The 13617-nt window shown below is 42.3% G+C and overlaps 1 protein-coding gene across 5 annotated transcripts in view; it reads left to right on the top strand.

The window, feature by feature from the left end:
- The first annotated feature begins 2440 nt into the window (after nucleotides 1-2440).
- The window catches only part of ACOT12 (acyl-CoA thioesterase 12), a 67270-nt gene continuing 56093 nt past the window's right edge, over nucleotides 2441-13617 (top strand). For 2 of the 5 annotated variants that reach the window (XM_053299795.1, XM_053299793.1), the window contains exons 1-3: nucleotides 2443-2762; nucleotides 7177-7246; nucleotides 13074-13134. In XM_053299795.1, the coding sequence (XP_053155770.1) occupies nucleotides 2645-2762; nucleotides 7177-7246; nucleotides 13074-13134 (249 nt within the window). In that variant the 5' untranslated portion in view covers nucleotides 2443-2644. Of the gene's footprint in view, nucleotides 2763-7176; nucleotides 7247-7753; nucleotides 7906-13073; nucleotides 13135-13617 lie in introns of all 5 variants that reach the window. The other 3 variants (XM_053299794.1, XM_053299797.1, XM_053299796.1) reach the window with 3 other exon arrangements.

Below are 13617 nucleotides of genomic sequence, written 5' to 3'. Positions count from 1 at the left end.
AGTCAATTTCTGGAGATAAATGACCTTAAAATAGTGGTACATGTGCTGGTCACTTCTAGGCTTGACTACTGTAATGCACGCTATGTGGGGCTGTCTTTGTACATAGTTTGGAAACTACAACTGGTACAGAATGCAGCAGCCAGATTGATCTCTGGCTTTACCCGAAGGGATCATATAACACCGATTTTGAAAGAACTGCACTGGTTGCCGATATGTTTCTGAATGAAATACAAAGTGCTAGTTATTACCTATTAAGCCCTCAACAGCTTGGGTCCAGGGTACTTAAGAGAGCACCTTCTCTGTTGTGAACCCTGACACCTATCATCTGGAGAGGTCCAGTTACAGTTGCAGTTGGCTCATTTAGTGATGACCTGTGACCGGGCCTTCTCTTTGGCTGCCCTAGGGCTTTGGGATATGCTTAAATAAGAGCATCTCCTTCTCTCTTTGCTTTTAGGAGGACCCTGAAGATGTACCTCTTTCCCCAGGTTTTTAATTTTAATTTTAATATGTCTTTACTCTAGATATTTTACCTATTTTATGAATTTTAAATATAAATATTGTTTTAATATTTATATTTTAACTTGTACAGTGCCTGGAGATTTCTATATCAGGCAGCATAGAAACAAACATAAAAATACATACATATTCCCTCCTAGGAAGTCATCATGATCCCTTCCTGGGGGATCAAAATGTTTCTCCAACCCCACCCCATTATCAGTAATTGTGTTTGTGCAAGACTGTCTGGTTGCGGGGCTCTTGCGAGGGTGGTGGCACAAGTGTTGTGAGGAGAAGGGTTTAAACGCCCCCTTGAAGATTGTGGTCAATGGATACTGCCCTCCTGACGTGCCAGGGGAGTAACTATAATAGGGCAAGGGGAGACAGTTGTCTGGGGGCCCACTGCCTTGGGGGGTCCCCAGAGGCAAGTCACATGACTGACTCCCCCAGCTCGGGCTTCCTTCAGTTGTATTCATCCTCCGAAACTGATGTGAGTGTTAAGACCTGGAGCTACCAGAACAGCATGTCTTTCTCTAGTACCATTAAATGACTTGCCTCGTCCACAATTTACAAAACCTTTTAAAAAATAATTTAGGATGATGTTCTATTGTGGCATATAGAGGAGATCTATATAAAACTATGCTTTTTGTTACCACTATACAGCCTCATTTAAGATTTCTTTACTTCATGAGCTGAGCTTCAGTGAGGGGGGGTGGCATTTTAAAGTCTTGTCTCTGGGCCCACTCCAATCTTGCTATGCCCATGTGATCTGCTGCTCTTTTGCCCATTCTGGCAATACGAGTGCTACTATGGAGCTTGCTGGGATGCAGCCTCAGCGGACAAAGGAGAGGGAGGGGCTCTTCTGCCCAATCAGAACAAAGGTGTAGGCAGATTGTGTGCAGGACGATTCCTGGGTTCAAGCAGTTTGGCAGCCACTGATTATGGCATTATGGCAGTTTGGCAGCCACTGATTACTCCTCTATAAGGTTTACTTCTTTAGTAGAGCACCTCTGAGATAGACTTTTAAAAACCCAATTGCACCTGTTTGCCATTAGCCTTTCCTCCCATTATTCCAAAAAGCCCCCACTGCTTTTTAATAGACTTATTTTCATCTCTCTCTCTCTCTCTCTCTCTCTCTCAGTAGAAAAGAGGCTAAGGGCTTTCTTTCTACCGTTTGCGGGGGAGGGGCACCACCACGACCACCACCACATCAACGGATGCAGCTTTGGATACTTTATCTTCTTCAGTCTGACGTGTCTTTGAAAATGATGCAGAGCCCCTCCCTTTGAAAAAGGTGCTCGCCTCAGTGTTTGGATGCCCAAGTTATTTACTCTTCTTCTCCCTTGCTATTCCTCAATAGTCCCCTATATATAGCTTTAAAACGCGCTAGCTATTTAATTAAAAACAGCACCACAGGGGCATCCTTTTACCCTTGACCCCACACTGAGCGTAGTCCAGACAAACGCAATTGCATTTTATATTGTAGCAGCCTGGTTGGAGTTGGCAAAATACTGCTATGGCAAAACTGACACATCAAATTACGTTCTCCAAGTGGCAACTCTTGCTGATGCTTGTAGAGCGAGCGCCCCGCCACGCCCCCTGCTTATGCCTCTGCGCTTCTTTCTGCGCATCCTGGGGCGAGAGTTCTAAATAGCCATAGGATTGCGCTGCAGGCTGCCTGTATATTCTTGCCGGCGCACATCTTTCCTGTTGATTGGATATTGATAGTGAATCATTTGAAGAACAAGCGCGTCGCGTAAACAACAAAGTACTTTGAATATTGTCTTTTTCTATCATGTTGTGAAACTTGAAATGCGTCAACCACCAAACCACCACACTGGTTGCTCTCTCCTTTCGGCTTTCTTGCCCCAGACTGAAGGCTGAAATCTCCCCTCGCCTGCGCCGCTTGTTCTGTAAGTGGCGTCGAGGCACGTGCACACACCGCTTGGAGTAAGAGGGCGGCGGGTGAAGGAGGAGGGCGCTAGTTTGCCGATCGGCACTGGCTTCCCGCGGGCGCCGTAGCTAATTCCACATTAGCCCAGCAGCAGCGGGAGGAAGCAGGCACACAAATGACTAGGCTGGCCTGCCAAAAGGCGCATCAAACACGGGCGAGCTAGGAGGCGAAAGAAGGGCGGCTGCTGCTGGCACCATGGCGGGCGCCGACGTGCACATGTGCCAGACCATCTTTCCCGCTCACGCCAACCACCGCGGGGAGCTCAGCGCCGGGCAGCTCCTCAAATGGATCGACACCACCGCTTGCCTGGCTGGTAAGCCCCCTCCCCCGCCCCGCATATCTATCCCATAATAAGCTCTCGGGGTCGTGCCGCACAAGGAGCACTTTAGAGGAAACTTCACCGCCGGATACCAATCCCAACTCTAGTCCTTTTCTTCACGTGGGCGTCCAATGTACAACACTGAGTAGGCACTCCCACCTCGCCCCAGGTCGGACTTCTGTACCTGTACCGCACAGTTTTTGCAAGAACTGTGTACGGCACAAGCAGAACGGCAGCTTTTACCTACACACAGGAGGGAGAAATTGGGAGAAAGTTTCACCTGGTGGATTTCTGCAGGTCATGTCGTATAGGAGCCTCCTTCTGCCTGTTGGAGGCATGGGAGCGTGGCCAAGAGACAGCAATCCCCCACCAGAAACATTACCTGGAGGAAGAACAACTGCTGCCCAACAATTGTTTTAAAGGAGACCCTAAGGAGGGAAAAGAAGCCACCTAATGGCGCAGCGGGGAAGCAACCTGCCTAGAGAGCAGGAGGCTATTGGTTCAAATCCCCGCTGGTGTGTTTCCCAGAATATTGGAAACTCCTATATCGGGCGGCAGTGATATAGAGAATCACTATATATAGGAAGGTGCTGAAAGGCACAATCTCAGACTGCGTCGGGAAATGGCAGTGGTAAACCCCTCCTGTATTCTACCAAGAAAAACACCTGGCTCTGTGGTTGCCAGGAGTCGACACTGACTCACGGACGGCACAACCTTTCCTTTATCTTTAAGGAGACAGAGGCACAGGATCTCTGGGTCCCAATTCCTTACCTAAACTGACACACAACAGAAAACAAAATAATAAAGGAAAAGAGCAGGACAGGTATGAGTGCATAACTATTAGTTTGCTTGTCATCTGATTATAAAGACTCTTTCTAAAGTTCCAGGGAATATTTTGCTCTCAAAACAACTTTTTAGAAGTTGGCAAAGTAACTTTTAAATACATACACTTGTATAAACTACCAATCTGGATGAAATCTAATAGCTGAAAATGCCCCATCTCCTCTCATGTGATCTGTTGCTCTGAAACTGCTTTTTAACTAGATGCAATATTGTTTGATCGTAATGTGGCCATCAAGTTTATACACACAGTTTTATAATAGATATGTGTCTAATGTTGGTTGTATTGTAGGTTGGATGGGTGATATTTTTAGCAGACTTACATATGTGAAAGCAAAATTACATATTGGGTTTTACAGATGCCTGTAGTATATTGCATATGTATATGTAGAGAATATATTTGTATTTGAAACTTTGGTCCCTAACTTTAATCTCTGACTAAGAAGCACACTAGAATCATGATACCCTCATTACTTTCTTTTTCGCTGGTGTAGCTCAACTTGAGGCATCTCTCAGTACTTAAGATGAGTATACCAACTGCACAAACCGGCTCCTCCCTCTGTTTACAATTTCACATCTCTCATCTGAAACTCACAATATAAAATCTGTTTCATAATAGCAGAAAACAAGTCAAGCCACACCTACAATAGCATGAAATAACTACTTCCTTTGCATACCAGCCTCAGATTGGGAAGAGAGAATTTGCGGTGTCAGCCTGTAATGTATCTCTTCTTGCAGGATGCAAATGCTTTAGTATGTACAATAATTAGCCTATTATTAACATAGACTCGCATTAAATGTCACCATGTTCTAAGTATACATAGATATAGAAAATGGATAGAATTATATAGAGAACAATGAAAGTCAGGGCAAGTGCATTGAAGAAAAAAGTGAATTTATCCTCCACCCGCTAATCGCAATTGGGGATCAGGAAAACAGCAGGGAGTGCAGTTTAGATCAGAAAAACACATGGAGAGAAAGGGTGAAATGCCTCTCTCCCAGCACCACTGTTCCAGTCAAATTTGGAACCTCTGCAGCTGTTTGAAAGTAAAACAAAATAACAACAAAACTCCAGTTTTATCATCTAGGCCTTCAGATTGCCCTAGATAGACTACAAGGAGAAAAGTAAGTTAAAAGTTAGGATTACAGAAACTATTTTATTTATTCAGTACTGGAATACCAAAGGACAAGATAATATTTATTAATATTTATTAAGTCTAAACAACTTCTCTAAATAAACTGAAATATGAATTCAAAGTTTGAGGTGTGTTTTGTATCTCAGTTTATTTTAGGGAAACTGGTTAGAATAAACCAAGATCTGTTGGTTTGGACATCACAATCAATTTTGGTATCTTTCTCATCAAAATCAGAAGTAGAATTCTTCTGAAGCTTGGGTAGGCAGAGGAGGGAGAAGTGTGTGCTCCCAAGGTTGGGGGACATTGTATGGGGCCAAGCTTTAACCATGGTTCTGTGTGATGTCTGAACTGGTTCCGTTTATGAAAATTAATGGAGCAATCTGAAAAAGTGTAAAAAGAAACTTGTAAATATTATGTGCTCATATAATTACAGCCTTATAATACTATTTTGATGTATTATCCAGGACAAGTAAGCTTCTTAGCCATATTTTTAAACGATGAGCTGAATTTTTTAATGAACTTCATTTACAAATCCAAAAGTATTCACTAGAAGATAGTAATGGACATTGAAAAGATAAGTTGATATATGTTTCTGTGTGGCATGCTATCTAATTGTAGGGTTTTTTAGATGGAAGTTTGCTATTTATAGAGTTTGATTTCAAGGCTGCAAGGTTTCCTGGAGCATGTATCCCACTGAGTAGCCTATAGGTTAAGTGTCCTACTTATTACTATCTTTAAAAAATATTACTATCTTAAAAAAAAAAAAGCCACAAAAAACATTGGCAGGCATCCAGACTAATAGTGTGTTTGCGCAATGAGCAAAGTTGTGCTGGTGCAAAAAGCTTGCATCGCTGCACTCAAATCTATATAATTTGTGTAACTCTGCAAAAATTCCATGTTAAAAAAAAGAGAAGTGTTGCAATTGCACATTGTTGAGCAGGCATACTTGCAGTGCCACATTAATCTGCACTCAAGCTCAAGTAGCTAGCGCAACAGCTTTTCACTAGTATGACATCATTCCTAAGCACTTCCTTAGTCAGGATGTCAGCCACATTCCTTATCTCTCTTCTGTGATATCTATGTATGGCAACAACTCCTGCATCATACCTTTATTGTTACAACATTTCTCTGAGGTAGTAAAGAAGAAGTCAGCTTACACTTTTATTCTGAAGTGCAGAATATGTAGCTGGAGTTAGCTAAAATGGAAACATGCTTGGGGTGGAGTTTCCCTCTTTGAGGACCTTATGAAGGATTTGCAACAGTGCTGTCTCCTTTCTAGGAATCTTCTTTCTCCCAGTATTCTCAGCTACTTAGAAGACTGGAAAACAAAAGTTATAAAGTTGATAAATGCAAAGATTTATCATCTCTGCCTACATGAATTATGCATTACTGCTGTAGTACAGAAGTTATCTCTTCCGCATCAGTACCATTCCATCTAGCCCTCAATTTCATGTAGTTTCTTTGTTCTCTTTAACATCAATGGGGAGTTTGTCAAAATTACTAAAATTGCACTTTGTAATGGTGGCTCTCTTCATTGTTTTGAAATTCTTACTCCACTTTATATCCCATTTTGTTGCTTCTTTTGTGCAGCAATCCATTCCTAACCATATTTTGAGTCATTTTTCAAAAAGTAGGTATCCTCACAAGAATAAAAAATTACGTAATTACCACAGATTACCCAAAACAAAACAAAACCCAAACCAACTTCTTTTATATTATCCAGAATGGTGCCATGCCTTTACTCTATACTACAGGATGGAACGGATAACATGACAATACTACTGGTGTAGCAGTAAAAGTCTATAACTCTGGAAAGATGGCAGATTTTCCTTCATCTTGCATAGCAGAATGAAAGTATCTATATTTACAATATTTGTTAGCTGTTATCACTGACTTTGCTTTCCTAGGAAGAAGAGCTTTTTTTATATGAGTGTTTCTTTTGAAATAGATCTGATTTGCTGCCTGGACACATTGGGAAACTGCAGTTGGCACTGGTTTTCCAATTCCAAATGTCATAAAACAGATCAGTGATCTGCATTACGCAGTTTGCAGGCCCCTGGCGGCTTGTGCAGACCCTGCTGGCGGTCCCCACCAGTGGGCTGAACACCCTACCCTGTGCCTTCTGCTGTGACTTCTGACTGGCTGCAGGAGGCAGGAAAGCCAGGAAGTTGCCTGGCCAGCGCCTTCAGCGTGCGCCTTCCCACTCACCGCTGGTGGGGGCGTCCTGCTGGACCAAGTTACAGGCCTGCGGCAGAAAGCACAGGGGTGTGTCGGTGCCCCGCATCTGTAAATCAGTGAAGAGACTGGTGTGCAGCTATATATGGAATATGTGAAGATAATCAAACCTACCATTCTTAAAGAGAAAGGCGTGTACAGAGAGAAGTGCCTGGTGTTTATAACCCTCCTTTCTCCCCCACTTTTCTCTTTTTAAGCTGAAAAACATGCTGGCATTTCCTGCGTGACAGCATCGGTGGATGACATTCAGTTTGAAGAGACTGCCAGGTACAGCTTTGCATAGTTATTATCAAATCACAGCCCTCCTTTTTTTAATCTTATACAGTATTTAACAAAGATTAACCAGAACATATGCAACAGGACATAATGGTCCAATGATTTTCCTAGGGTCATAGGGTTCACTGCAGAAATTTGTTTACTATGTGATAAATCTGCCCACTTGCTAAAATGTCCATAGATCATCTTCGCAATGTCTAAAATAAACTAGAGTTACTTTTGACCCCATAAACTAGGAAATAGTTTAGTGAATCATGTAGACCTACTGATCTTTGGTACTTGCAAAAGTGCATAAAGATACCCATTATTGTGCTTTCTGGGTGGAAGGAGGATTATCTTCACAGAAGCAGTTATTGTTAGAATTTAACTGTTGCAAGCTTTTTAAAAAAGTCTCTATACTGTAGTCATTTTTATCAGACAATACAAAGTAGCCCAGCATAAGGAAGTTATACATTGGCATTTCTTCCTGTTTTAAATATGATGTGTTGTTATCCTAAGAACTTCTTCCAGACCCCTCTCTGCTCTTGCTGTCCTTGTTCCTGCTCAACATCTTAGGAACACAGGAAGCTGCCCTATACCGAGTCAGACCATTGATCCATCTAGCTCAGTATTGTCTACACAGACTGGCAGCAGCTTCTCCAAGATTGCAGGTAGGAGTCTCTCTCAGCCCCATCTTGGAGATGCCAGGGAGGGAACTTGGAACCTCCTGCATGCAAGCATGCAGATGCTCTTCTTCCTAGAGCGGGCCCATACCCTGAGGGGAATAGCTTACAATGCTCACATGTAGTATCTCATTCAAATACAAATCAGAGTGGATGCTGTTTATAGGGTTGACAACTGTCCCTCATTCCACAGGATGTCCCTCATTTCAGGGATGAAATGTTTGTCCCTATAGGGATAGCACTTGTCCCTCATCTGTCCCTCATTTATTCAATAGCATATAATTCAATTACATATACATCAATGATACTCAGGCTCTTGATTACCACTGCATACACCTCCCAGCCCCCCCAGCAGCCCCCACAAACCTGTGTCCTTCATTTTGGAACTTGTGTCCCTCATTGTCGCAATGGAATGTTGGCAACCCTAGCTGTTTAGCAAAGGGGACAATTCATTCTTGCTACCACAAGACTTGCTCTCCTCCTTCTCTCCCCCCACCCCCATAGCTGATAGCACAGTTTTAATTTACTGTTAAAATCAGAGTCAATGAGAGTGCAGCTGCTCACATAATGGGGTTTCCCTCTTCCTGGCCGCACTGTGCATTGTGAGAAGTTTTTTCTGATTCCCAGTAGACTTCCCTAATCCTAGCTCACTGCTATGGTGCTCATCTGGGTGCAGGGCTTGCAGAGCCCAATAGAGGGGACAAGGTATCTTCAGTATGGGATAAGTATGATATTGGCATTAACACTCACTGCAGTGTCAACAGTTTGTTGGTTTAGGGTAAGTGTGGAGATAATTCTAAAGATTGCTAGTATTATACCCTCAATGCAAAGGAGTGTTAAGACTAAGTGGGTTCAGTGAAGTGATAGTTCAATAGTGCTAAGTATAAAGGCTGCTTACGGGGGGTGGGGGGGGAACAGTTTGGCACTGAAGAGCAAACCACTGTCTTTTGTCTGCTTGTATTCGTTGCATACATGAACACTGTCTATTTAACATATATTTGTACTTGAATTATTTCCCTTCTGTCTGCATTATTTTCTTCATGTAGCCATACTCTGAACTCTCAGCCTGCTGCACTTCAAACGGTCTTCATCAGTTACAAATGAAAGTGCAGTGGTCTGTGACACGTGTTGCTTGAATGCCAGTTCCCAGGGCCTGTGAAGTGGCTTTCATGGTACTCAGAAGTGACAATGGGACCAAACAGTGCACTTCCTATACACAGACAGAATTATTAACTGTGGATGGAATATGACTGGTCTTATAATCACTTTTCAGAGTGTTTATACAGGATGTTTTGATAATATGCATGCTCCAGACTTCAGAGATCATCTGCTCTATAGGATAAGAGCAGATTATTCATCTGAACCTATCCACATCAGGGAAACTAAGGGGTTTTCCTGGCATAAGAATCAACTTGAACCACATGGATATTGTGGCTAATTGAAAGGAAAATGACCATGTGGTTTGAACTCCCGTATTACTCCAAGGGAGTAATATGTGAAACTAGCCTAAGAGATAGTATTTTCTCTTATCTTTACTTCTGTAGTGATCAGTCACCCCTCCCCTAAAAAGTTAACTGGAGGTTAGCCCTGTCATGACTGACAGGCTGGTTCAGCCAATCAGCACACCAGGTGGGTAGGACCTAGAGAGCCGTTGGGTGGAAGGAGAGTTTCTTTGTTAGAAGAAGCAGGCTGGGAATGCAGATAGCAGGACATGTGGCCATGGAGTATGGCTGCAGAAGGATGACTGCAGTTCTTGGAAAATAGCACTGCAGGGGCTTGGATTCTCATCCAGGACAAGACAAAAGAAGCCAGGGCTGGCTTCAGGAAGTATAGGGAAAGTTTGTTTAGTCAGATTATGCATTTGACTTTCTGTTTCTTTTGTGTATGCTTTGTATATCCCTGATACTGGTCTGTTATTGTTCATCTGCAATGTAATTAAGCTAAGAAACACTAACTTACGCCTATCCAGCCAGGGTGTTGTAAAAGAGACTGGAAGTTTTAATTGTGCTTTTGTATTTTCCTGCATACCTGTTCCTTGCAACTGGATAACCACGTTTGTTTAACGCATGCTGTCCCAACTTCATCTGGGGTGCTTTTTGAAGTATTCTTGTCACCTACTGAGTATTTTTACCTGTAACTAAAAGCTGGGAAAGCCTCATACAGAAGCAGTCTGTGGCATTTGAATAAAGCTGCTTTTCTTTTTTGTTCTTTTCTTTTTTACAAGCCTCATCTGAGTGGATTTTTAACTCGGGATAAAGGCGGGGCGCTAAAAGGTGGCTTTTTATCTGGTGCAAAACATGCCTCAATCGGTCAATGGTTATCAGTTTTCTCCCCATCTGTAGGCTTGTATATGGAAGGCTTTTTTGTTCTTGTTTTTTGTACTTTTCAAATAGCAAAAGAGAGTTTTCCCTGGGATTTCCACCCCAAGCCCAGGGAGGGTCAAGTTCTATAACAGAGAGGGGGGGGGTGGCAGCCACTTTTGAACCTACCAAGAATCACATGAAAGTTTTAGGAGTAGCCTTTGCCAGAAAGCCCTGCAGGGATGAGTCAGCATTTCTCTCCCTCCCATGAGCTTGCTCCGAGACAGAGTCTATAATCTGCTACAACCTAACATATCTCGGGTATGAATCCTAGGAATGAAAGCAGGTTTCAGGATTAAGCTCTAGTAAGTCCTGGCTGCTGCTATGCTGCTATTCCCCACCCCCACCTCTCTCTCTCTCCATTCTTCAGGTACCAGAGACAGTAATATAAATCAGTCTGCTTGGTGTTCTTATCAATAGCATATGAAGAAAGAGTGGAACTACCTTGACCTACAATCACTTCTCCCAGCTAGATGAACCACTAACAGCTTGCAGCTGGTCCTGCTATTTTCCTGTATTATAAAGTCCAAAACAATCTGATGGTTGGTCAGCAGCTTGATTGTGAAAAATAGGCAGAGATTGTGTGAACAAAAGAAATTCTGAGTGGAGTATCACATACAGTACATGCATAACAAATATAAATCAAACAATATCAAAATTCTGACATTAAAAAATGCAAATACAGTAAGGTCCTTCACATGACCATTTTACCTGAGGCCAGGCAGGGCTGGCGGGAAGGCAGGATCTTTCCTATTTTCCTCCACATGAGCACCGCTTTTGCCCCTTTCGCTTTGCTCACACATAATTGCCACTGCAGAGAGCAGTGTGGTGAAAGACATCCAGCTGCCAGGAATCCCACAATGCAGCGATTTGCATTGTAGCAGGATGCTACATTGTAGCAGCGCATTTCATTGTAGAAATTCCAGAGGCCATGTTGCTCCTTCCCCTGACCTCTATGGGTAGCAGTGGCTTCTGACAGTCCATGCTCTTACACAACCAAGTGGTGGTGGGATAGGAGGGCGTGTATGTGCCCTCCTACCTCACATTTAGCCTGGGGAAAGAAACCTGGGTTTCTCAGCAGAGTAGCACCAGGATCTGGACTGATCCCAGTAGTTCTCACAACCAGGTCTACTCGGGTAGGACTGTGCTATTCCAGGTGGACCTGGTTGTGTGAATGACCTCACAAAATGTTTTGAAACATTCTTGTCAGTTCACCCTTAGGTACAGAAATGATGAAACAAACTTCAAATTGCCAGTCACCATAAACATATAGAGTTTTATTCAAAGTAATAAAAGCAGACCTCTGCTCACATACTGGGGTTCTTCTCCTGCCCCTGGCACTGCAGCCCCCGACAATCCATTCTTAGTCTGGGATGGAGTGGGTGGGCAGCGGGGAGGCTGCAGGGGCAGAGAAATTAGAGGAAATCAAAGGACTACCTTGCACAAGTCAAGTATCTTTCTACTTGCACAGGGCACCCTTGCATACAACCTATAGTGAAAGAGACAATATGGCAAGCTGTGGATGGGGTAAAAACAAGCTTGCCAGTGATAATACCTTTAGGTTGAATTACATTTGCGGATTCCCAATCTTAAGCTTTTTGCCCCTACTACTATATTTTCATTTCTAAGAGTGAGTTACCATCTTGTTTATGATATGTTTGTTTTAAAATACATTATATATTTTAGTTTTTAATATAGTTGTTTCAACTATATTAGCATTCAATGTTTGCGTTTAATATATGTGTGTGTGATATATATGTATATATCTGTGAGTGTGTGTACTGTGTATTTATATGGAGGGGAGGGAGAGAGAAAGAGTGAGTGAGTGTGTGTGTGCGTGCGCGCACATGTGCTGCTTAGAATTCATACACACTCACTCATTCACTAACTGACATGAAACTCTCAGACTAAACTACAAAAAATAGAAACATGCTCTTTTTGAAGATAGGTTCCAGGCTTCGCCCAGACTACCACAGAAATCCAAAACCCCAGAACAGTTTATTACTGTCCTGAAAAATGCTGAAAAACTCTGCCATTGGAAAGCATAAGGAATGATACCTCATAGAGCTAGGAAAAGCATAGAGTCTCAGAGATAAGCCATTGATATGCTTTCAGATTGTAAGTTTGTGTGTGTGTGTGTGTGTGTGTGTGTGTGTGTGAGAGAGAGAGAGAGAGAGAGAGAATATTATAACATAATAGAACATTTGTTAGGTCTTTTACCAGGACCTTTTTTTAGTCACACCTCCTTTGTGGTTAGGAGCAAATTATCTTCTTTATCTTTCACTCAGTAATTTTATTTGTTTAGCCATAGCCTTAACAAAAATATTTGATTCAAAAATTGGATAGTTAAAACAGAAAAATCACGCAACACTCAAAAACACAAATTTGTAATAATTTAGAACAATTAGACAGATTATCAGCTTGTCACATACTTTGATGGCATAAACTGGAAAGCTGGCTACTTTTCTGGTAACATAAGGCCTGGTGTCAGCTAATAAAAAATTTGCATACAACGCCAAAAGCCTCTGGAAAAAAAATCTTTTTAAAAAGATGAGTGGGCAGAGGCTGATCAGGCATCCTTCCTGGCCAGTGTTCCCTGTAAAGACAGAATGTGCTTAATGCCTACTACCATTGCACTTTTCCCTGTGGCACTGCTGGCAAAAAAAAAAATCCAAAACCAAACCCTGTAGTAGCCAGCACTGTATGGTTGCTGTTATTGTATCAGGACTCAGCACACCCCTGACACTTAAAACATTCTGTGTAATAGATTGAGATGATGTTGCTTTTTCTTAACAGAGTGGGACAGATTATCAGCATCAATGCAAAGGTAAACCGGGCATTCACTACCAGTATGGAGGTAAGAGATTGTATTTGTTTGATTTGGCTTTGGATTATATAGTATATAACTTTATTCAGGCAGAATAAAACTAAGATTTTATTCTACAAAGATTTGTATGGCTTCTGCAAAGGTAAATCATGCCTCACGAACCTTTTGAAATTCTTTGAGAGCGTCAACAAGTTTCTGGATAAAGGTGATCCAGTTGACATAGTATAGCTGGACTTCCAAAAAGCTTTCAACAAAGTTCCTCATCAAAGACTCCTGAGAAAACTTAGCAGGCATGGGATAAGGGGACAAGTACATTGGTAACTGGTTGAAGGACAGGAAACAGAGGGTAGGTATAAATGGAGAGTTTTCACAATGGAGGGCAATAAGAAGTGGGGTCCCCCAGGGATCTGTACTGAGACTGGTGCTTTTTAATTTATTCATAAATGATCTTAAAATTGGGGTAAGGAGCAAGGTGGCCAAATTTGCAGACGACACCAAACTATTTAGGATAGT

Source organism: Hemicordylus capensis, chromosome 2 (genome assembly GCF_027244095.1).
Source record: "Hemicordylus capensis ecotype Gifberg chromosome 2, rHemCap1.1.pri, whole genome shotgun sequence".
NCBI lineage: Eukaryota > Metazoa > Chordata > Lepidosauria > Squamata > Cordylidae > Hemicordylus > Hemicordylus capensis.
The sequence above is the reverse complement of the archived record's forward strand: the minus strand, read 5'-3'. Positions and strand labels throughout refer to the sequence as shown.